The sequence below is a fragment of the Tyto alba genome, unplaced genomic scaffold (genome assembly GCF_018691265.1).
Source record: "Tyto alba isolate M040663 unplaced genomic scaffold, T.alba_DEE_v4.0 Super-Scaffold_8, whole genome shotgun sequence".
In the NCBI taxonomy this organism is placed as follows: domain Eukaryota; kingdom Metazoa; phylum Chordata; class Aves; order Strigiformes; family Tytonidae; genus Tyto; species Tyto alba.
This window is the reverse complement of record NW_024881329.1, coordinates 9,659,886-9,681,621: the sequence shown is the minus strand read 5'-3', so window position 1 is coordinate 9,681,621 and position 21,736 is coordinate 9,659,886. Positions and strand designations below refer to the sequence as shown.

The 21,736-nt window shown below is 38.2% G+C and overlaps 1 protein-coding gene across 4 annotated transcripts in view; it reads left to right on the top strand.

Moving 5' to 3' along the window:
* Positions 1–21,736, top strand: part of GALNT18 (polypeptide N-acetylgalactosaminyltransferase 18) — a 341,921-nt gene that overhangs the window by 281,484 nt on the left and 38,701 nt on the right. For all 4 annotated transcript variants that reach the window (XM_033006955.2, XM_033006952.1, XM_033006951.1 and 1 more), the window contains 3 exons: positions 994–1,179; positions 6,460–6,597; positions 10,871–10,966. In XM_033006955.2, the coding sequence (XP_032862846.1) occupies positions 994–1,179; positions 6,460–6,597; positions 10,871–10,966 (420 nt within the window). The remainder of the gene's footprint in view (positions 1–993; positions 1,180–6,459; positions 6,598–10,870; positions 10,967–21,736) is intronic.

Below are 21,736 nucleotides of genomic sequence, written 5' to 3'. Positions count from 1 at the left end.
TCTGGGACACTGAGGTACTTGTTCAGCAGGATCAAACAGTTTGGGTACATCTGGGTTTTCACCTGAGCAGCATCCACTCAACCAGTGTGAATGGGCTGCCTTGATCTTGTTAGGAAGTTTACATAATACAAGATACACAGAAAAGGAGCTTCTGTGTAAAGTAACTGAAGTACTTCACTGAATGTTAAGGCTGCCAGAGTGGTTTTCTCCTTTGATGAAAGCAGAAAGAGAGAAAATCAGAAATGAATGCAATCCTTATGATTAACATTATGGACGTGAGCTCAACTGTAGTAGTAGGTAAAACTGAAACACACTTGAGCTGGTACAATAACCTACATTATAAATGTATTATAATTTAGAAGAACAGTGTGTGTTGAAATTGTTCATAGAACATTTTCACTAGGCAGTCTTAGTCTTTGTGACCCCTCAAAAAAAATAAACTTGATCTTTTCTGAGCCATGTTTAAAGCAAAGCATAAGATGCATTTATATTCCTAGCTGTCTTAGAACCTGAAACTTTAGTGATCTTAAAAAGTTGATTGGCTTAGTTTCCATTTTATATAAGGCTGCCTAGTTTGAGATTCTGAATAGTGCATCTATGCATTGAGATAGACTGTGCACAGTCTTAGAGAAATGCCTGCAAAGCATTGAAACTTGAACTCAGATGCTATTGTTTTGGACACCCTATAAATAATTTTATTAATAATCTTGAGAGTAGCCAAATTGATCCAGGAAGATTGTGAAGAGAGGCTACTGGTAATGTAATCATTCTGTAGTAAGGTTAAGTAGTGGCAATAATTCATGGTAAGACAAGGTGATAACTACTCTCACAACTGTCCAAAAAAACCTCTCTGTACAGTCAAATAAGTCTTGACTAGTTATTCTCCCTTGTAACAATGGCAGACATAGAAATAAAATACTGTCAGTGTATTTACTAAAGGATGGCAGTGGTGTAGGGAGCTCTCACTAGCAGAATGTATTTTTTTCTTCCTAGGTATGGCAGTGTGGAGGGAGTGTTGAGGTTCTACCTTGCTCCAGGATTGCCCACATTGAAAGAGCACATAAACCATACACAGAAGATCTAACTGCTCATGTCCGGAGAAATGCACTGAGGGTGGCTGAAGTCTGGATGGATGAATTTAAGAGCCATGTTTATATGGCGTGGAACATACCCCAGGAGGTGAGTCACAAAGACAGGTGTTTACAAAATTTGGCTTTAGATCCTTTTGAGGTTGGTTCCTACTCTGCTAGGGTTTTGTTACTTGTATACGTGTATGTATGTCTTACATATAGGCATAAGATATACCTATACATACACACTTACATATAAAAATATATATGTAGTTGTTTCTTATTCTAGAATAATATCTTTGTCTTCAGGTTCCTTAAAAATTAATTTCTTGTCAAGTTCATCACTCTTATTGATGACTCTTCATGGAGATTTTAATCAAGTAGCTGCAGAAATGTGGAAAAAAGAAGCATCAAATCTGTATTACACATCTTTCTTTGAATTTGAGTTACTTATTGACCAGCACAGAGAGCTATAATTCCACCAGATTTGTGAGGGGAGTTCTGCCAAGGGACAAGGGGTGTTAACATCTATTGATTCAAATGTGGACGTATCGCTCTTGAGTAATTTCACATGAGAGTAAGAGTGGCTGATGGATGTCATGACATATTGCAGAATCCAGCTGCAACTTCCTTTTGGCCTGCCTGTCCACATTTCTCTTCCATAGATAAGCAATGGTTGAAAAGATAATGTCGGATGACTAACGTGAGAGCTCAGTTTGACATCTGATTGTAGTTGTTCTTCATTTCTGTAGTAAATAGTATGTAATCTATGAACTGTTAAGAGCTGTAGGGCTCTGAGAAAGGTGACTGTAAAATATTCAGGATCCATGTAGAATAGGTTGTTTCACCTAGAGCTTGGAAACCATGGGTGTAGTTGAATTTGAGGCTTGACAGTGTGCAGTTTTCATCCTTACAGCAAAAGCAAATGTTGTAGACTTAAGAAATGAACTTGGGCCATTTATTTTTTCTTTAATAAAATCTCTAAGTGATTTTGATACTGTTCAAAGAAACTGGTTTTGCTGCAATTTGTGGTTTAATAAATAAAATGCTGAACTTCTATAGTTTAATAAGGAAAAAAGATTATAAACCAAAAACCAGCTAGATATATGAATGCTGGTGTTGATTCAGCTACTTTAAATAGTTTCCTTCATCTCTCATGGTTAAAACTAGATAATTTTTGCAGTGGGGAAGTTATTGTCCCATAGGTATAGGGAAAGAACCTTTGTGGAAGTTAGTCCCATGTTCACAGAATCCAAACTATCTTTAAGGGTCTGTGTTTTGAGTAGTTGCACAGCAGTGCATACAAGGATAAAGACATTTCTGGAAGATAGGGTAACTTTACATCAAAACAATTTCAAATGGATTTTACTTGTGATTAACCTGATAGATTTAAATTTTGGTTTCTATTTTTTAGTTAGCTATTTTCCTGAAGATTGGCTGATTTTCACTGATTTATTGTTTCATTTTTTTGACTTGCAAACATAGCATTAACACAAAACTTTGAAATTCCTTTTGCTAACCAGGATACACAGTATTAGACATGCATTTGCATAATATTCATCCAGATATGATGGTGATGGTGCCTAATCTTGTGCAAAATTGCAATGTTAGTGCAATTTAGAAATTAAGTTTATGAAGAATACAAGGCTAAATCTCCATTTAACAAGTAATAACAACAACAACAACTTAACAAGTAATAGTAGCAGTCTTGACTGTGCCGATAGATAAAAAAAAATAAGCCTGTTGTAATTTTTAAAACTCATTTATTAAACAAAGGAAACAATTATCTGTTATTAAACAAAGGTAAAATAAATGCGGTGTGTGGATTGAACTGATTTCTTCAGGTCACAAAGTGTATCTAGGTGTTTGCAGGGTAGATCTTGTACTGCCAAAACTGGTTTTGTTCACAGTTTTGAAGAGGAATAATAAATTTTCTTACTACTTCAACCTCTAGTCATTTTCTGACCGCAAATGTACTAATCATTGCACTGAACTGCTTGAATAAATTGCAATGCAGATTTAGTTTCCCTTCATCTTCACAAAGGCTACTGCTGTCAAACCATAGTGCAGACTTAAAAGCTGGAAATGGCAAATGCTAAATCAGCTTCCCATAGTGGTACTCTCTTCTGCCATGTAATGAGACGCCTCTGTTGTAGGGAGAAATCTATTACTATGTGTATGTACAGTCAGTAGCACAGAGAACCTTCATTTGTATTTCTCACCGCCGTAGCAAATCAAATAGACGCACACATGCCCACATACTTATTTAAAATATACTGGGAAACAGCTTAGTTTTCACAGTTGTAACAGGCCTATATAGCCTGAATCTACTCATTACCTAGTAATTGCTACAGGGTATTCAGAGACAGTACGGCACCTTTGTGACCATCGGAAGGTTTTCATGTCAGATGGTGTCTGTGGCTTACAGCTGGGTACATTCAGGTGTTGTTCACCCAGCTTCCATCTTTCCCCATGTGGAAAACAGGGAAGGACTTAGAAGAGTGCTGGGGCTCTGTTTTGTTCTGACATCCTGACTAGTGCTCATGTATCCCAAATCAATTGTGTAATTGGAAGTTGTTCTAAGCATCTTTGTGTTCACTGTGCGAGGCCTAGTGCCAAGAATCGGGGGAAAAGCCTGGAAGATCTGGGACTTCTTTTTCTTTTCCCTTGCTAAACATTGTGAGTACTGAACTGCAGTGAGCAGTAGGAAATAAGTACATGTTTAAGAAAAACTTCTGGCCTCTTAAGGGAAAGAGGAAAGTACAGTACAAAATCACACTCCCAAGCACTGTAATTGAATCAGTCAATATAAAGAAAACCTACGTCATTAGTGGGATTCTTCTTTTATACATCAGAAGGTTAAGAGCAATGCAGTTTCTGCCTGGTACAGAAACTTAAGTAGAAAGAGGAGGTATTCAGTGTAAAGAAGCAACCTAAAAAAATAACTTAAAGCTTGTGGTACACTTGTAATACAGACTTTCAGTTAGGTAGAGGACAAAGAGATGGTGGATGAGAAAGTCTGGGGATGGATTAGGTCAAATTTAGATCTCAGACAGGATGACAATATTTCTGTTTCATCTTTGCTTACCTCAAGATTAAATTAAAGGTGAAATACCAGAGAGGGACAATTTTCAAATAAAACCTAGCCTCAGTTTAGGCAAAAAGATGTTGAGACATCACTGTGAGAGACATGCAGAGAGGACAGACAGATAGCATGGTTAAATACTGTTACACAAGTGGATAACTACAGGAGTGATTCTCTGTCTGGAAGCTGATGAAATAGTGCACTGGTAATGGACTGTGTAGGTAATAGAAATGTATTCAATTGTAACAGTTGGGACTTTCCATAAAATATGTTATTCCAATATGTTAACCACAGGACCTGGTTTTTCCATGGAAGAATTCCCAGAACTCTGAGAAGCCCCACAGTCAGATGTTTCCAAAGGTTTTTGTCTTGGAGAGCTAACAATAATAAAAAGGAGTTAGACTCATTTGGCGGTGTGCTGTATGCTGTGACTGCCCTCTTGGGATCTCTGTGGGTGGCTCTGCAGTACTGAGTCAGGCTTCAAATGGGGATCTCTAATACCATGGTGATTTCTGCATTGTAACTACTTAGATGATTCAGAAAAGCACTTAAAACCCAAAGGAAGGATTTTTTCAAGTCCCAGAAGCAAGAGCTGTGCTCTCCATGTGTCCTCCCCTATATTTTTGTGTTTGTTTTTATCTCTTTTTCCTCCCATCGTATTCTCAGCTTTGGAGAACACACTGAGTTGTTGCTGGTGATAAAGCCAGCATGGCACATGCAAAGATGTTTTACTTCTCCAACTGCATGGGAGGATGTGATTGCTGAGGCTCCAGATGCTCTGTCTTACCATATACAATAAACTGTTAGAAAATACGCATCGGTGTCTGCAGGGTTGCATGACAAAGGAGTTTGGATGCCCTGGACCAATTTAGCACCTGATCCCAGGAACCCTTGTTAGTGCTGGAATCCTCCTTTTCCTTCACACAAGTGGCAGGTACACTGGAAAGTGCAGCCAGAGTGGTGCGTGAGTGGGCTTTGTCCATGGGATCAGTTGGTTGTCTTATAGCACCCTACAGCATGTTCCTCTAGATAGTCACTTGCTAGAAAAGTCAGGAAAAAATGATCACTTAAGGAGTAGTTCCACATAAAGTTTTATGAATGATGTAGGGCTTAGAGGGAAGGGGATTCATCATTTTTGAGGATTAATTTAAATTATGCCAGACCTTAGTTTCCTGCTTTTTAGTATACTTTGCTAATATGGAAGTCGGTTTTACACTAGTCAGAAAATGCTTCCGTAATAAAATATACTTGTTCCAGATTAACATTAATTCAGTGATTTGGGATGTAGGAAGCAGTCATTGCTTCAGCAGCTCAGAAACCTAGATATGTATAAAGATACCTTTTTGATGTGTAACTAAGAAAATTCAGTGCTTCCAATGTTATTTTAAAATCCTATCTGGCGGCTGACAAAATCTTTGGGGCATTTATGGCCCAGTAAAGGCTGTTGTTTAAGTAGATAGATTATAGGGTTACCCTATGAAAACGTATTTATCCTGCATTTTGTTCTGAGGTAGAAGTGGTAGAGCACAGTGTGGAGCAAAATGTCTCATTTTTCTGCCTGTCAAATAGCAGCCATGGATTTGCACTTAGATCCCCCTCTCAAAATTTCTGCTGCATGATTTTAATGTGATAAATTATTGATTTTTATATAGAGAGACTCTATGAATCTCATGGTTTATGATCTGCTCTTACAATAAGTGGAAATTAGGTTAGCCAGAAATGTAAAGGAGAAGAAAAATTAGGGGAGATACTATTCTGCAATTGCTTTTAACAAAAATAGGAACTTCTCTTTTTACATTACAAGAGAAGTTTAATAAGTGATATTTCAGAAAGGTGAGCAGAGCTTCTGCTCTTTGCAGCAAAGCAGTAAACCCAGACTTCAGAAATGGTCAGAAAGTGCCGTATACTAATGATCAGGCCACAGTGGGATGCCATCAATAAGGTTGTTTCTAGGGAAACTTGCTACTTCCTGCCAATTACTTTTGGATTTGGAAAGTGCCAGGAAATTAGAGAACAACAGTGATATTCATTGGAAGTTAGATCTAAACCTCACTGAAGTCAATGGGAGTGGTTCCATGGACCAAAGCAGCCTTTGAAAGAGACCCTGCTGTGATGACCTGTATCATACTTAATTGGGGCACTTATGGAGTGTGTGTGGGTAACAGACTCACTTTGAAACCAAAAGCCGATAATTATAATAGGTTGTAATCATTTTTGCAATGAGGAAGACTCTGGATGATTAGGTTACACAGAAGTGTATCACTGATGTCTTTTCTGCTTTTCTGTCCTTTGTTTTATGTGCAGGACTCCGGAATTGATATTGGTGATATTTCTGAGAGGAAGGCCTTGAGGAAAAAGCTCCAATGCAAGACCTTTAGGTGGTATCTTGTCAGCGTGTATCCAGAAATGAGAATGTATTCAGATACTGTCGCCTATGGGGTGGTAAGGATCTTGTTTACATTTCCCATTCTAAAATGGTGGGGAGAAAGGTGTCATAGTGGAAGTAATTAATTAAGACAATGTCTGACCCTCATAGAAGATTTGGATAAACTTGAATTCACTAGTTAAATAATTTGGTAGACTGGTTAGTTGACAGAGGCAGCTGCTCTGCTGTAGTTTATGCTGAGGTATTCTGAACATTATCTTCCTGATTTTTTGTTTGCTTGTTTTATGGCTCCTGTTCCACTCAGAGATACTCAAGGTATGATTTTTTTAGACATGTTGGAGCTGTCAGTTGGAAGGTTTGTGGCAGCAGGTGAATTAACAAAATAGGCTCAGTATTTCAGCTGCAAGCTTCTTAATATTGCAGCCAGATCTTAATTTAGAACATCAAATGGCCGTATTTGGGAATCACTGTCATCATCATTACTTGTGTGACAGTAGTACCCTTGTCTATGTTGAAATCACACTTGAGCTGTACTGTGCTAATTAAAGCAAAGACAGTTCTTGCCCCTAGAAATCTGACAATCTAAACAGAGAGGGCAGGTGTGCATGACATAGAAGATGAGCATATAGTAAGTTAATACAGGTCCATAATAAGCTAGTAGAACTAGGATGTCTGTCCTGGTTGGGGCTGGACTAGCATTCCCGTTGGTCTGGCAGCGGGAGGAGCTGCAGCCCCCTGAGACCCCAGGGGCTCCCCAGGGCCCAGTGCCCTCACCTGTGTGCGGGGGCGGGGGGAGCACAGCTGGAGGGCTGGGCCCCGATTGGCCGATAGTCCGTGTCACGTGACATTACCCTCACTATATAAAGGCAGGAGTGGGCCAGGAGGGGCTCTCACTTCCGGGAGTGTGACCGCGGGGCCTATGTGTTCGGGATCGCGGGCCGGGAGCAGGTGGGTGTCGGTCGGCGGGCGGTGAGCAGCTGTGTTGTACATCACCCGTTGATACTGCTGTCAGTGTATTACTCTGTTACTGTTATTAAACTGTTTTTATCTCAACCCCGGGGTCTCCCTTTGCCCCTCCAATTCCCTCCCCATTCCCAAGTGGGGGGAGGGTGGGTGAGCGACTGTGTGGCATTTAGCTGCTGAGTAGGCTCAAACCACAACAATGTCCTTTGCACATTCTCTATCCAGTGTTATATTCTCAAAAATTGATTCCTGTGAATTAAATTTGCTTTTTTGCATTTGTCTCCCAATTAGGAAATGCAACTAGTAAGAGCAGATCATACAAGTGAAAGATTTGGTTTGAGACTTTTCTCCACAAAAAGAAGTATGAGTTGTGGAGTGTGCCAGTATGGCTCTGAGAAGACCCTTTGATAAAGGTGCTAAAGAGCAGCTGCTCTGTTCTGGCAAATGTAGTGAATGTATTCCCCACAAAGTTCTGTGACCCCTTTTATGATCAATTAAAATTATTGTGCTGGCTTTTCATACAATCAAAAAGAAAAACACTTCTAATAAAGGTTTAGGTTATTGTCAAATGCATGAGATAATGGTTACATTCCACAATAGTTCAGAATGGTGCCAAAGTCACACCTGCGTGCAAGGAGCCTCTTCCATAGACTGTGAGGAATTGCCCTCAGCAATGCCATGATCTAATCTGGTGTGGAGTTTCCTCAGGAGAAGGAGGCATAGCAGCTAATAGGTGCATGGTTCTACTTGTAGGTACCTCTGGCTAAAAAGTGTTTGACTGCAGGTAGAAGTGATAGTAGATAAAAAAGAAGACAAAATGGAATAGTTAATGCTCTTGCTGCATAGTCTCAGGATTAGTTCCACATCATGTAAGTCAAAATGAAAATCGGTGAAAAGGCACCCTAAGACTTCATATTCTGCTGAGACTTCATCAGCCTTTGAAGGTTTCTTGCTATCAATATACAAGCCAAAAGAATCAGAAGAGTTTGTGACAGAAATACTGAACTCACTGGTCAGCAGAACATGCATATTTAGGTATTGCATGATAATGCACATGATGCAGTCCTTCGTCTGCAGTATGAGAGTAGCCTCATCAGCTAAGAAAGATATGAGGACTAGGCCTTATTTCATTATTTGTACTAACACAAAAGAAGTAGCAGACATTTATGGCAATGTATCTGTACAGGGGGAGGGGAGACATGTTTTATGAAATACACAATTTACCGTTTTATGAAATACTGTTGTATGAAACAAAAAGATAAAGTGCCCCAACAGTTTTAGTAAAAGAATTGCTTGGATCTCTAATCTTCTTCTAATCTTAGTCAGCTGGCCAGAAGCTGATGTATTTAGTGTAGGGACTGGGTCCCTGATTTCAGCTTGATGTTTGAGATATTTCTGTGAATTCAGAATTTCAATAGTCTAGTTTATCTCTGTATTCTGAAAGGCTCAAAGTTTGAAAGGGAACAAATGGCAGTATTTACTAATTATTTCCATTTTTCAGCATGGGGATTGGCGACCTGCTTATATTTTGGATTGTAATTAAGGTTAAGTCTTGGTAGTCTAAAACTACATTACCCAAGTTAATTGTTGGTTGCCACAAAGCCATTAGATTTTGGAAAGGGATGGTTAGTAAGAGTCTGGGCCTCAGATTTTGAGACAGCGTTATTAGTTAACAGGCCAGTGGCTTTTTTGTTTTTCTGTTCTCTGTAGAGATCATTTCTCTACAGATATTCTAAGTTAATTGTAGAGTTGTGATTGGAATAAGAGTTTGAGCAATTAAATCTGAAGAGCTCATTTTATGTGTTCAAGGCTCATAAGAAGAGGACTAGTGTTAAAAGCAATATAGTATTTCATCCCTTTTTCTGTCATGCCTGATCGATCACCAGACAGCTGCTGTTAGGGTTAAGGTCATGTTTCTTTTAGAGCTTGGGACTCTAAAGTCTCTCTTACCTGTTTTATTACTGGGTCAGCCCTCCAGCTAAGTCGCATGCTGATGTTGGTCAAGGCAGATTTTTTTTGCTTCCTTTACTATGGGGATTGTTGTGGAAAAGGTTATAAGATTAGGGGTACGACAAGAATTACAATTTGAGTTTGTGGAAGAGGTTTTGAAAAGCCAAAGGTAGTGGTGGATCTAGGCATGAATTAATAAGGCTGATACTTATTGTTGGTTTGGATAGAGACTGGGGCCTAACATCTGATTACAGTTAGAGTCATGGTTGTGGTTACATTTATGGCTAAGAAATACAAAGCTTTGTGAGAGGAAACTTTATTTCATTCTCAAGGCTTGAAGCTAAAAATAAGGGCAATGCATATTTTTTCTTTAATGTTGAGATTTGCCCTGTCTATTACTGGAGTTAGGTTTGGAGTTGGAGATGTTGTAGAGATGAGTTCATGGGTTTGATGTTATTCACTGCCTGCCTTCAGTCTTTGGCTTGTCCACACTTCTTACCTACTAGTGCATTTCCAGACTTCCTTACTAAGCATACCAATTTGTTTTCCTCAAAGGAGGCCCCTGTACTCAGCTGACAGGACTGCTCAGTTTATCACAGATGGCTGCAAACCACATCACCTCTTCACTCCCTCCATCAGACAATTCTTTCATGTTCTCTGATCTTATACCACTGAACACCTTTATACATGCCCATGGGTATGCAATCCACATATTTGGCCTCAGTCTAAAAAGACTTTCCAGCTATCTGTGCTCATTAATTTAGCACTTCACCTTCAGAATATTCTGTCTCAGCACTGGCTAAGTAATATACAGGGCTTTGTAATGAAGAAGGCCAACTACTTTGCAGTCTGTTCATAGCTAGATTGCTGTGCGTGGGTTAGCCTGGAATAATGCAAAGAAGAGCTAGTGCATACCAATTGAACATAAGTCTCTTAAGTGTCAGCAGAAAGGATTTTTTTGAATTATTTCCAGAAATCAAAAGACTCTCCTGAGCGATTCTGAAAAGCTGTTTAATTACAGGGCTTTCTCCTATGTTTGAAACTCCATCCATACTGTTCAGCTAGCTGCACTGGTAAAAAAAATATCGTCTTTTGTGTAGTGTGTACCAGAGACTCATTAGACTTAATATTTTAAAAATGTGTATAAAAAAACTATTGCAATCTCTGGAGGCTTTTTGAAATCCACCCTCCCTGAAACATTGATGAACTCTATTGAAATCAGTAGTGTTAGATTATCTACAAGGAAGACCTTAGTCCATGTGCTTACTTTTTCAATATCTTCACTACAAGTATGTTTAATTTTGCATGTTTCCATGCTTAGCTACGTATGTTTTTTTGGAAAGAAAAGAAAGTAATCACACTATCTTTTTCTCATCTATAACTTGCTTGATTTCTTTTTCTTTTTGTTTATTTTAGCTGCAGAATTCCCTGAAAAGTGATTTGTGCCTTGATCAAGGGCCAGACACGGAGAATATCCCAATTGTGTATATCTGCCATGGAATGACACCACAGGTTAGTTTGTGTAATGATCTCTGATATTGTTGCTGCTCTTGGTAGACTCTGTAGGAGGAACCATCTTGTACCTGCCATTGTTTTCCTGCAACAGCACTTCCGTAAGCGGTTCAGTAGATCTTTTGTAGAAAGTGAGAACATTATTTCTGCCATAAATTAAGAATCACTGGTGTATTAGCTCTTTGACAATGAAGTTTGTTCATTCATTTTGAACTAATTTAAGGAATACAGTAGTCAGCACTGACCTGGATTTGTTGGTAAAAGCTTTAATTTCTGATCTTTAACTGTGCATGTTGTGTGAATGAAACAATGCATTTTAAAGCATTTTACATACATAATGCGTATACTCACAGTTTATTTATACATTATCTGAAGCAACATCTTTTTTACTTGATATATTTTCTGTCTCATTTTCACAAATCTGAAATGTACAGCCACCTTCTTCACACCATACAGCTCTGTCAAATTTCAAACCCTGTTCTTGTGAAATCCCTTCTTTCTCTTTCTCTGCTGTTGTTCTGTCCTCCAGTATGTGCCAAAGACTCAAATTACCAAAATCTTTCTATTTCTTACACAACCGCTGGATTTATTAACTTGGCAAACAAGAAGGTTAAGACATTGTATCTCCCCAAGTGGCTAAGTATATGGGCATAGGTGAAAGTGTTTCTAGGCAAATCTTGACAGTAAAAATAACATTACATGGTCTAGAACATGCTTGCCAAAGACAGATGTGCAGTTTACCTAACTCTGAAAAGTAAAATAAGCAAAAATGACATAAAGGAAATAGATTTATTTGTGGGATTGGAAAAACTGAAAAATCCCTTCAATGTGAATATTTTTTTTTTTTTCTCTGACTACTTTTTATATTTGCTTTCTCAAAAGGACTCTATGATACTCCACTTAAGTTATGGAATGTGGTTTTACCCATGGAATTGCCAGTTACATGGTCTGACTACACAGCAAATGAATCCTCCTAATATCTCAGAAATAAGCACAAATGAGATAGTCTTGTTCTCTGTACCTGGATCTCATAGTGAGCTGGAAACTTGAGTCTGGTGAAATGCAGATAAGATTCTGTACTTCCCTGCCAAGTTACACATGCTGCAACTGTGTTCTGTGCTGGCTTCCTTCGCTTGAGGGCCTTTAATATTGATCACTGGTGGCATCATGCTTGAGTAAATTATGAATGATGAAGACAAAAAAATCTGAAAATCCCATCCATCAGGCTCACAGACTGCATGGGCTGTGGCTTATTTGTCACATAATTATGTGGTAGCCACTGTTTGCCTCCAGGAGGTTTTTAAGCTAGTCCTCAGTGTTCACTAAGGAACTGTGTAATTCACCCATGTGCTAGAGCCATTATTCTTCACCTTCTGGGAGGGTGCCATAACTCTCTTCTGGCATATCATCTGTGGTACAACACACTACAGGCACGGTTGTAAATTGCAATTAGAAATTTTAATTATAGTTAAGAGACAAACAACAACAACAATAAAAAAAAAGTCACTTCAATTAGCACAGTTCAGTATTCACCAGATCAAAAACTACCCTTGAATATCAGCTGAAGTTCTGTATAAATGAGATAGCAGCAAATAAATGACAGAGGGAAGAGAGGCAAGGGAAACTTTTCTTGACAAGATTCTGCTCCATTCATAATTACAATGTTGTGTCTCCTTCCCATTACTATATATTTAATTTTGTAAATAGTGATGTTAAAAACAACCCAAAAAAAAAGCTGAGATGAACAAGAACCCAGTAATGAGTGAGTGCTTTCTTTAAACGAGGAGTAGACTTTCTCTATGTTGGGGATTATGGTATTAACAGAGAAAGCACTAACAAACATTATTCGGCATACTTCTACAAGATTCCCATTGCACAAATTGCATCTCTTGCTTAAGCAGAGCTGTAACCGTTCACATTTCCCCTAGCATATTGGAAATATTTAAATAAATACTCATTTTAATCTTAGTGAATTTACCAGTAACCACAAAAGTTACTGGTGAGATGCTAATTTTATCCTACTACTGGTGACATGCTATATAAAGGGGGGGTTATTTTGCCCACCTGGCAGTTCTTATCAAATGCCCTTAGCTCTGGTGCAAAGTTTTACTGTTGCAGCCATACCATTTACGGTTTTAGAGCTGCCACCATGAAGGGATTTGCACAATTGCATCTAGATGTGCATTAATATATCTAGCTGCCAGGAACCATTCCCCCATACACAGTTCAAGTTGCTGTTCTTAGTTATTGCTATAATCTCTCTTCCAAATCGGGTAACTTCCCCCCATGCCCCATTAACTTCTTTCAGATGTTTTTGGATTTTCAGCTTTTTGCATGGGAAATGGCTTAGATGAGGTGTTTGACATAAAGCAATAGTTTCAGAATTGTACGGACTGCTACTGTTTCGTTTTAGCATGTTTTATACAAGAAAGAAATACTGAAATCCACAGAAAGGGAACTGTATATCTGACATTAAAAATCCATGCTCCATTTTTTTGCAGACAATGTCGAGAACATGTCTAGCTTCATAATTAAAAGCAGTAAAAAACAGCAAGGAAATATCTGCAAATATTCCTATGAAATTATCAGAAATAATTTTTTCTGCATTGCTTCAGTTGCATGTTAAATAGATATCAGAATTAGTGATGGTAAAACTTCTGCTATTCAGATTCCCTAGCCTTTCAGTAATCCACTCCATGTCTACCGTAACTAACATTAGCATATTCACAGTTCATTCCTGCAAGTATCTTAGAGCACTTTATAAATTTATTTTGTTGTATTATTCTACAAATAGAGAAACTGATGCAAATCTTATATGTGGTTAAATAGTAGGATGGAATGGAAAATCAGAACGTAGTCTGTCCATTTCCATAGTCCTCTGATACTACTAATGAGAAGGAATTTCTCACAGCAGGGTATGTGGCTTGGCCTGAAAAGACAGAGGGCGCTTGAAAAACTAGAATCCTCTTTTAAGTATGCTTTGTACCCTGCTATCTTCCCAGGTGTGCTTCCCAGGGTAGCTGTATCTTGTCCTGGTTCCCAGGAGCCTGGGAACTTAACTTCAGGAGTTATGATACACTGAGTAAGCAACTTGCATGTTCAACCAGTGAAGAAAACAAAATAAGTAGTGATCCTGCAATGTGTTCTCATGAATTTGAGGGAAGAATTGCTATTACTTTATTTAAGAAATTACATTACACAACGTTGGCCAGATAATTATAGATTCTGTTGAGAACTTCTTTGTCTTTCTCAGTGGTAGTGTCTGAACAGCATAACTTCCTAAGTTGCTATCCTGCCCCAATTCTGGTGCTGGAGTGCATTGACTCCTAAGCATCACATCCTTCCACTTCTACCTTTAGTCACTATCTGTCCAAAATCAACACTGTTGTTACTACTCTCATCCATACAGCAACATGCAGTATGTTGGCATAACTCCCCAGACTTGTCAGCAAGAACATCACTATCACACCTGAGCATCTGCTGTTAGTTCTTACAGCGGCCGCGCGTACCGGGCAGCTATTAGATGTGCATGAAGCAAGGCCATAAGGTGGTTTTGGTACCTTTGGAGTGCTGATAGTCAGCCTTTTGGAAGGGGCTTTTAGTATATGTTTTAGCCCATCATACTGAGCCCCTTCTGCTGTACAGTGCTGCTGAACAGCTAAACAAAACTGACTTGTGCGACTATTAAAATCGCTAACACAGTACATGCAACACAGTAAAATAGTTAAAAACAGTAGTTGAAATGGGTTCCTACTACACTGTTCAGTGGTTGTAGAAATCATGGGTTTTTAATTCCATGAGACCAACTCAGAGGCAAAGCAGAACAGGCCACAGTTGTTCTTGGCCAGAGAGACTACACTGGAGGCAGCTGGGGGGTGTGAGGAAGCAGGCCTCCATCTGTGTGATGATAGAGGGAAACAGGAAAATTGGTAGATGAAGTAGACTGACAGTAACAGAAAAAGTGAGAGGAGATAAATGTGAAGGGAAGAAGGGAAGACGGAAGAATAGTAGTGGCAAAACGGTACAAGACATAAAGTTCATGTGGGGTTTTTGCTGTTTAAAGTGGTTCATGCAGAAGAGAATAAAGGTACTGTTTTAATTCTTGTACTTGTTGAAGCAAAGCTACAATTCAGTCACACGTTTAGGCCTTAAAAGGTCCATTTCCAGCAGTGCCCCCATTTTGCATGGAAAAGATGGTTACTTGTAGTTGCAGTAAGTACATGCCCCAGGCCTGACTGTATTCTCTTCCTAATTCTGGGCACCGCCTGAGCTTGCATGTTTGTTATTGTTTAAGACTGCTGTTTAACCAGGCCTGTAATCTTGAAGGCAGACTGATGACAGTGTGTCACTTGCATTAAAACTACTCCTGAGTGATAATTTGGAAGATTCTTTGCTGAGAATGAAACACCACATTATTAGAGACTTTATAACTATTGTATAATAAACAAGTACCATCAGTCAGTGAAGTGATATTTTAAGTACAGATTTACCTTGAAAAGTGCTTGTGATTGAGGGGATAATGAGCAGGTCTGTGTTTCGTTGTTCAATAGCTTCTGGCTCATATATTTCTCAATTTATAAGCAGTTAAACCACAAAGCTCATCCAGGGATGTGAAAGTCAGTATCAACCAGTTAGATTTTGTGGAATTCAAGTTGAGGACCAGGGTCAGAAGACTAGATTGGGAGAATTACTAGAAAAAAAATGCAGGTGAGAAGGGACACCTGTTCACATCCTTTCATATTTTTGCAAGAGATTGCAGAACTGACACTCAGAAACTGTTGACTACAGTATGAATTATTGCATCTCTGCTGAAGGCAATGAAAGGAGGTCATGCCAACAAGTAGAGCTATGCCAGTTTGCACTGTATGAGACTGACCTGAAAGCTTAATGTATTCTAGGCATGGTGTGTGAAGTACTGGAAACAGCAGTTACAAAAACTCCCGTGAACTTCTATAAGCTCTGTGTATAATTCACGAGTGCTTCTTTTTAAATATATTCATATATATTTTTGTAGAAGCAATTTTTCTTCAATTAAACTTATTTAGCAATGAAGCTTCACAGTGGTTGCTCATACGTAGATATTTGTTAATTTTTAGCCAAGAATATGACTAAAAATAGCTGTCACTGAAGACATTTATATTGCAATAAAAATCTACAGGTTTGATCACAAACACCGTATAGTTATTAGTCTAATCTGTGAAAACCAGGAGAGGGAAAAACTAATAGATATTCGGCAAACAATTAGCAAATGAATTAAAATTGCCTTGCAAATAATTTGGGGGAAAAAAAATAGCAATTTGTCAGTTTATTTTAAATGAAAAATTTAGACATCTCTAGAGTAAAGTTAGTGTGAACTTCAGGTTATTGAGACATTACAAATATAAACAATTGAGTTTTATTAGAGCCTTAATTTCAATAAGCCTGCTGCGATGTTAAAAATTTCCTTTAGACTCCTGCGCCTAATGAAATTCATATTGTATTGCACAGTTGTCAATGCCAGGAAAGCTGGGAGAAGAACCCCCTGTGCTTTGTCAGAATCAGTGTTAAGGGAATTTGGAAGCAGAAACAGTAGCCCTTTTAGGAAGTGGTTTTCTGTGTATGTGAAGTATGCTGACCAAGAAGTATTGTATGTACAGTTTCATAAGGAGAAATAGACAAAATGTGATTATATCACTTATTACAGCTCTGACTTTCCATGACACCTTTGCATTTGCTTTAAAAAAAATAATCATGGAAATACTGAATATTGCAGCTGCTTTTCCTTGACAGTCTTAACACTGTTGCCTGCAGAGCACCACAATACTGCTGTCCTGAAAAGTTTTAGATAAAGGAGTTTCTGAAGTTGAAGAACAGTGTATAGCTATGATGACTCAGATCCTGAGCTGGCGTATGGATGAATACGTATTCTTTTCCTCCTACAGCTGAAAATTAAACTTACAGTGATATCATAATCATTCTAGGCCAAAACCACAGCATTCTAAGAAATTACTATGAAATACATACATTTCAGAAAACAAGAGGTCTTTTGCTATTTATAAGTAGGACCATGTTCTTAAGTGCGTGTGTAAAAACACATAAGCATTGCAAGCCGAGACTCTGTGCAAGAAAATAGTTGAACAGAAGGCCCCACATCTACCAGCCACTGATAGTAGCATGTTTCAGTCGTTGTCAGGGGATAAGGAAGAACAGAATAAAACCTGCTGATATAGGTCAATGATTGACCTTTCAAACCTGAAAAATCTCTGCCCTGAAGATGATATGTCTATAATCAACATTTTCATTAAGTTTTTTAAGCAATAAAAAGAAGCACAGCAGCTGTTTTAACAGCTGTCAGTCACATGCAGACTCAGGGTTGATGTTAATGTTTGTCTTCAGGGTAAATGTTAGACACATTCAACATCCGTGTACAAGTCAGTCTGATCTGACATCTGTTCTGTGTAGTGCCTTTTCTTTCTAAGGACCTGTTAATGCATTGGTCTGAAGTTAGCAATTACCTGGTTTACAGTGATTATTTTACATATGCAGAGTGCTATACAGAAATCTAACTGTACAAAACACCCAATTACGTCTTGGTCCAGGTACTTTGCAGTGAAGAGTCACACCATGCAGTAGAGAGAGCAGTTGTTCCTCTCTGCACAGCCGAAGTGAGTACACTGTTACTCCTACAAAGTGAAGCAGCTGCATCGAGAGAGTGGCAGCGTAGCTGGTCGGCCTGATTCCCAGTGTCCCTGCCCAGGGGTCTGGGCTTCTCTTCATGTTCTTCCAGAGGCTGCACCTCATACAGCACAGTCAGGCTCGCTGGTTTCCTTTCCCTTTTTCACTAAGTCCCGTGGAATGATCCAAGCACTACACCTAATACTTTATGTACCTACAACATGCTTTCTGCAAACAAGGGTAAATGTTTCTGGAACTAGAAGAGTTGTTCTTTTTTTTTTTTTTTTAATCAATGTTGCTCAGTTAAGTAAAGGTCCAAGTAATAGAAGACAAAGTTACAGAGTTAGTGAAACTGCCTAGCAAGGATGGTTATAAACATTAATGAATTCTAATTTTTATTTTAGACATATTCTGTAAAGGGCATTCTTGCTATGGCAATTAATATCTCATAGAAGATATTCCTGCTGAGTAGTTTATTGAGGCTATTTATATTTCTGTTAACTTCTTTCAGTGCCTAAATCCTGATTTTGATCAAAGTAAAGTTAATAGAAACTGTGACCTTGTTTGTAATGGAAGCAAAATTTAGTGATAGTTTTTTGCAATCCCTTTCAAAGTAAAGAGTTTTTCTGATGTATGCCTGAGAAGCTAAATCCAGCAAACACTTTTTCAAAGCTGCAGCCTCTTAAGAATACATGGCAGATGCATCAGGGAGCTACAGAGATATTTCAAAGGTTTCCAAAAACAACCACTCCTTCCTTGGCCTAGCACAGGCAGTACAACACTTTCTTCTTTGAGACATGTTGTGAATTAAGACTGTAATATATCATTTCACTTCTTACACTGTTTTCTTTTTAAAATATTTTTTCCTTAAGTTTAATTCTGGCCAAATTCTCATTATTTACGTAAGTGCAAAGCTTCAGTGAGAGAATCTGTTAATCTGATTTCTAATTTTGGAGCAGATTTTGTACTGAACCATTTGCCATGAGTAGATTATTTCTGTACTTGTTGTTGGTGATTCAAGAGGCTTTCTGTTGATACAGATGATCTGACCGTTACCCAGTCTTCTGTATTGCTTACCTCATTCAAATTCAGTATCTGTTGCCTGGTAGGAGAGATTCTCTTAAACTGAAGAGAGCTGTTAATTCACAGGTGAAGGGCAGTGGTGTTGAATTACTAGCTTGTAAAGTAGAAGTACGGATCTGAGTATAGACTTGTGAGCGATTTGTAGACTGTACTTTGCAACTGACCATAGGTCTTTGTGATAGCAGGACCAGAGACTAACCCGTCTCTTCATTTTATGAAAGTATCAGGCGTACTGAACGTCATTCTCTGTTCACAGCGTAAAAGACACTTGAAATCAAAAGAATGAGCACAAGAGGTCCTTCTTCAGGTTTCAGACCTATGATAGGTCTTTTGTGTGTTCCACTTCAGTGATTAAGAACAAAAGCAAAGAAAAAAAGCTGTAGAACTGCATTATTCTGGATCAGAGGAAATACCTTCTACATCCCTCAATTTGGAAATAATGGAATGGATATTGCTGTTTATTTATTTTTGTGTCTGAAACTATGTAGTGTTAAAACGCTGTGTATGCCTGTGAGAATTGAGAGAACTGATCACGTGGAATTGAAACTCCAAAGATGGTGAAATGAAATAGCTGAAAAGCAGTAATTTTTTTCCTAAGAGTAACACTGATTTTCTCATTTGGGAGCATATAGCATTTATGTACTCTTGGATAAATGGTTTTCTTTTGAATACATTTTTTCTTTGTTCCGCTAGGATGGCCTAGAATTAAAAGACTTACAAATGTCTTGGATGCTTTTGAAATCTATATTCTTACCTACTGTACAGGATCACTGGTGAAGGTGTGTATGAATAATGAAAAAGGAAAATACTATTATAAGCTGAAACCAGTGGTCTGGCTAAAGTAGTAATCTTGATGTTCAGATTCCAGAACCTGAGTTGAAGTTAAAAAGCAAGAATTCAAAAAGTAGTTCAATTCTTTTAAGTGCTAGGAATATTTAGCACCAGGCAGAAGAACATTAAGAACTGGTATTACTTGAAAACTTAGAGCCAAGAAGGTCTTTTAAAATTAATATTGTCTAATCGATAAGCATTTTTCTGACTGCGTAATGACTGCTTGTTTTATGCAGGTAGATTCAGCAGAAAAGCCAAAGGTAACTTGACCAGTGTCACAGGTGACTTGTGTTTGAAAAAGTAAATAAAACCCTTAACCACAAAATATAACAGGAATAAAAGCAGTTGCCTGTCATATGCTGTATCTGTTCAAACATCCATTCTTCTAAATAAAAGGGAAATGTTTATCTTAGAGAATGGATAAAAGTTCATTTAAGATAGCTGTAGTATTTAATATTTTACAGTAGAGGTACTGGTGCAATTTTACATATATTACAGGATGTACTGAAAAGATACAGGAGCATAAGCTGACCTTTAATGGGAGGAAAGATTGCAAATGCTGATCAGAATGTCAGAAGAGTACTCAGAAAGTGCTGTCGAAGGCATTGTGTTAGAATGCTTTTGCCTAGTAAACCAGGATTTCCATAGGGATAATAGACACTTCAACTGGCAAAAATTTTGATGTAACTTACCTACACTTGATAAATTTAGCTTTCATCACGTTACTGCAGAAAAGAATAATGCATCATGTCAGCAAAAAATAGTAATACACAAACCTGTGGGGTGCACAGAGAAGTACAATGGGGACCACAAAGAATGCTGGTGCACAGAAACTATAGGATTCATTAATTAACACCTCTGTTCTCTGTTGTATCATACAGCTCACAGATGTGGGGCTTTTTCAGTTCAGGTTTTTTCTGGTTTGGTTTGGTTGGTTGTTTTTAGTGTTTGTTTTTGTTTTTTTTTTTTTTTTTTTTATTAAGAAAAAATGGTTAGCTGATAGTGCTGTACATTACAGAAGCAGATTTCTCTTTTAATAATTTATGGACTATTTTCACTTCATGTTTTGTGTATCGTATTATCATTACCTTGCATGTTTTCAGCATTGCTTTAATTTTTGTATTTGCCTCTCAGCCCTTGGATTATCCTCTTCATCTTGAATTCTGTTGCCTTTCTATAAGACTAAATCCTACTTTAGAATCATTATAATCATTCCCGGTTATCTTGTCCGCTGTTGATATGTCTGTTATTGATACAGGAGGAGAGGGACATATATCTGCTGTCTCTAGAGTTTTAACTGGAAACAATTTATTCAGCGTTCTGTTAAAATAGGTGAGGCTGATGCAGAAAAAGAGGGTAAGTGGAATACCAAATGCGTCGGTTTTCAGACTATCTACAGTTAATGACTTCTTTTGATTTTTTTGCATTTTATAAAATTCAAATCATGGTTACTGAGCTTGTTATGGTCACTGTAAGAACTTTCCTCCCTAGTTTACATTTTTAAGGCAATTTGCCCAGAGTATCTGTTGTACAAAAACTGCACTGAAAATGTAATTGAAACAAACTGTTGTGAGCAACTGCGGTGCCTAAGAGTTTAAAATTATTAGAGCATTTCAAGCTCTCATGTAGTATTTTAATTTAGAAGAGATTAGAGTTGTTAGCCTGAATAGAATACAGTAGTTCAAAACTGCTCTCATCTGGGAAATAAAAATGCACATACATTTCCAGGCAATTTTTTTCTTGTGTTACACGAAGTAATTTTTGTATGGTTAGTTTTGGCCGAAAGGATTTCAACAAGTTATAACATCAAAATATTTGAAAACGTGAAGGTGAAATATTGCCGAGCTTCTAGATGATAAGGCTGACACTGGATTTTGGATTCAGATTCTGTGCTTTTCCCATTGAACAGTAAGCTGATTACAGGTACCACTGCCGTTCCTACTCGGTTCAGTTCAGGAGTATAGGCTTACAATAGTCTATTACATACACCCAGTGAGCTGGTACCAAAGGGCTTTGGAGCTAACGCCCCCAAATATATTTTTGAAGCTGCTGCTTGCTTCTGCAATGGTTGGCTGATACCCTGATCTTGGAGCCTAAAGTTGCCCACCTGGAGATCTCACTCAAGCACTCTGCAAACAAGCACTGCTTGGACAGAGTAATGAGTGGCGTTTCCTCACCACGGGTACTAAATCCACTGCAAGT